This window comes from Protobothrops mucrosquamatus, unplaced genomic scaffold (genome assembly GCF_001527695.2).
Source record: "Protobothrops mucrosquamatus isolate PMUCROS unplaced genomic scaffold, P.Mucros_1.0 scaffold6158, whole genome shotgun sequence".
NCBI classification, from domain to species: Eukaryota; Metazoa; Chordata; class Lepidosauria; order Squamata; family Viperidae; genus Protobothrops; species Protobothrops mucrosquamatus.
Genome location: NW_015391993.1, coordinates 46,752 through 48,616, shown reverse-complemented (window position 1 = coordinate 48,616; position 1,865 = coordinate 46,752). Strand labels below are relative to the sequence as shown.

The following is a 1,865-nucleotide window of genomic DNA, read 5'->3' as shown; positions in this document are numbered from 1 at the left end:
CAGACAGACAGACAGACAGACAGACACATAGATAGAGGTAGGTAAGTAGGTAGGTGGGTGGATGGATGGATGGGGAATTCTGGGAGTTGAAGTCCAGAGGTCTTCAAGTTGACCAGGTTGCACACCCCTGATGGAAAACATGCTGCTTGAAGGAACATAAGTGTTTACCTTTTGAATGGGCCTTCCAATTGCAGGTCAGCGTTCCACAAGGTTGTCTCAGGAAAAACTGCGCCAGGAAATATAGAAACGTGAATGATCAATTTTGAAAGAAACGTGAAAACGCATAGGAGAAAAACAGATCATATCGTTTTTGTTTTATTAGTTTACAGTTTGAGGGTCCAGTATCGTGTGAACTTAGGATAATGGGGTTTTTAAGAACCATAGGCTGCATTCACACAACATTCTAAACCATTGTTCCCTCAACAACCGCCTTAGCATGTTGTGTGAACACAGCTCGTGGTTTTGAACCAGCTCTTAATACGAGATTTGAAGCCCTGGTGGTTCCCTTTGGGACATGTCGAAGGTACGCTGACAAGATTGGCCTACAGGGAGTCCTCGACTTAACGACTACAATTTATGTCGCTAAGTAAGACAGTTGTTAAGTGAATCTCTGCAGTTAAGTTATTAACACGGTTGTTAAGTGAATCTCGCTTTCCCCGTTGACTTTGCTTGTCAGAAGGTCGCAAACGGTGATCGCATAACTCGGGGACACCGCAACCATCACAAATATGAATCAGTGGCCAACGTCCGAAATTTAATCATGTCACCATGGGGGTCGTAAGCGTGAAAACCAGTCATAAGTGACTTTGTTCAGTGCCGTTGTAGCTTTGAACGGTCACTAGGCGAACTGTTGTAAGTTGAGGACTACCTTTATTATTGACTGTTTGTCACAATGGCTGCTATGAAGCTCCACGTGCCGCAGAAGTCTATCAGCATTTTCGTGCAACCGCAGCGGCGGATTTGAGGGTTGGCTGCATGAAACTTCCTAGATGTTTTGGTTGCCCGTTATGGGGACAACATGGCCGAGCTGATCCAGTGGGATTTTTATGGCTTGAGGTCCTCTCCTCAAATAACAAATGACAACGGGTGACCGACTCTTACCCTCTTCGCCCCAAGGGAACCGAGTTTTAGAACGATGACGGCCAAACAGTAAAAAAGCAGCATTTCTCCCAGGAACCAGCAAACCTCCTCATCTTCCTCTTCCTCCTCCTCACAGGGGATGTCCTTGCGGGGGGCAGAGGGCATCTGATCCTTGTCAAAAGAATGCCACCAGGAATAAAGAAAAGGGAACGCCATTAGAGAGAGACAGAGAGAGGAAAAAAAACTTGCTTTGCAGAAAGAAATGTCCAAAATCCTGGGTCAAAAGTTAGAGAGGCGCCCAGGAAAATGGGAACTAAGGCAGCAGTCCAGTGGCCAGGGCAACGGATTGTGTTGACATGGATCGTTTCCCAAGCGGTGGCCTGCAAGACCTAGAACCCTGTTCTGGAGCATTCTTGTAACCACGGAGACGACCAAACTTCCTTTGAAGAACCTGCCTCCTTTTGGGGTCTGTCTCAGAAAACTAGCGTTGGTTGGAAAAGGTCAAGGCCCAGCGTGGTGCTGCATTTGCTTTCTCATAGAGGTTTCTGGGAAGTTCTCAAGCAGGAGATGGGGACCCACGTCTCTTCCACGGTTGGTCTTCTACAGTTGATATTTGAAGATACGAGGCCCTCAACCTAGACGTAACATGGAGTCTTCACGGCTGATGGCACTCAGTGGACTTGTCCTTCATGAATTTATCCCATCTCTAGTTAAAAGCTGTCCAAGATAATGGCCCACATCACTGTTCTTGTTGGAAGTTCAGGAAATCTAGGAACCGGTTTGTT

The 1,865-nt window shown here is 46.7% G+C and overlaps 1 protein-coding gene across 1 annotated transcript in view; it reads right to left on the bottom strand.

The window, feature by feature from the left end:
• The window catches only part of SSMEM1 (serine rich single-pass membrane protein 1), a 2,421-nt gene extending 1,176 nt beyond the window's left edge, over positions 1-1,245 (bottom strand). The window contains exons 1-2 of the mRNA XM_015829454.1: positions 1,102-1,245; positions 169-226 (exon numbers count right to left, since the gene is read on the bottom strand). Of these exons, the coding sequence (XP_015684940.1) occupies positions 169-226; positions 1,102-1,245 (202 nt within the window). The remainder of the gene's footprint in view (positions 1-168; positions 227-1,101) is intronic.
• Between the last annotated feature and the right edge of the window lie 620 nt (positions 1,246-1,865).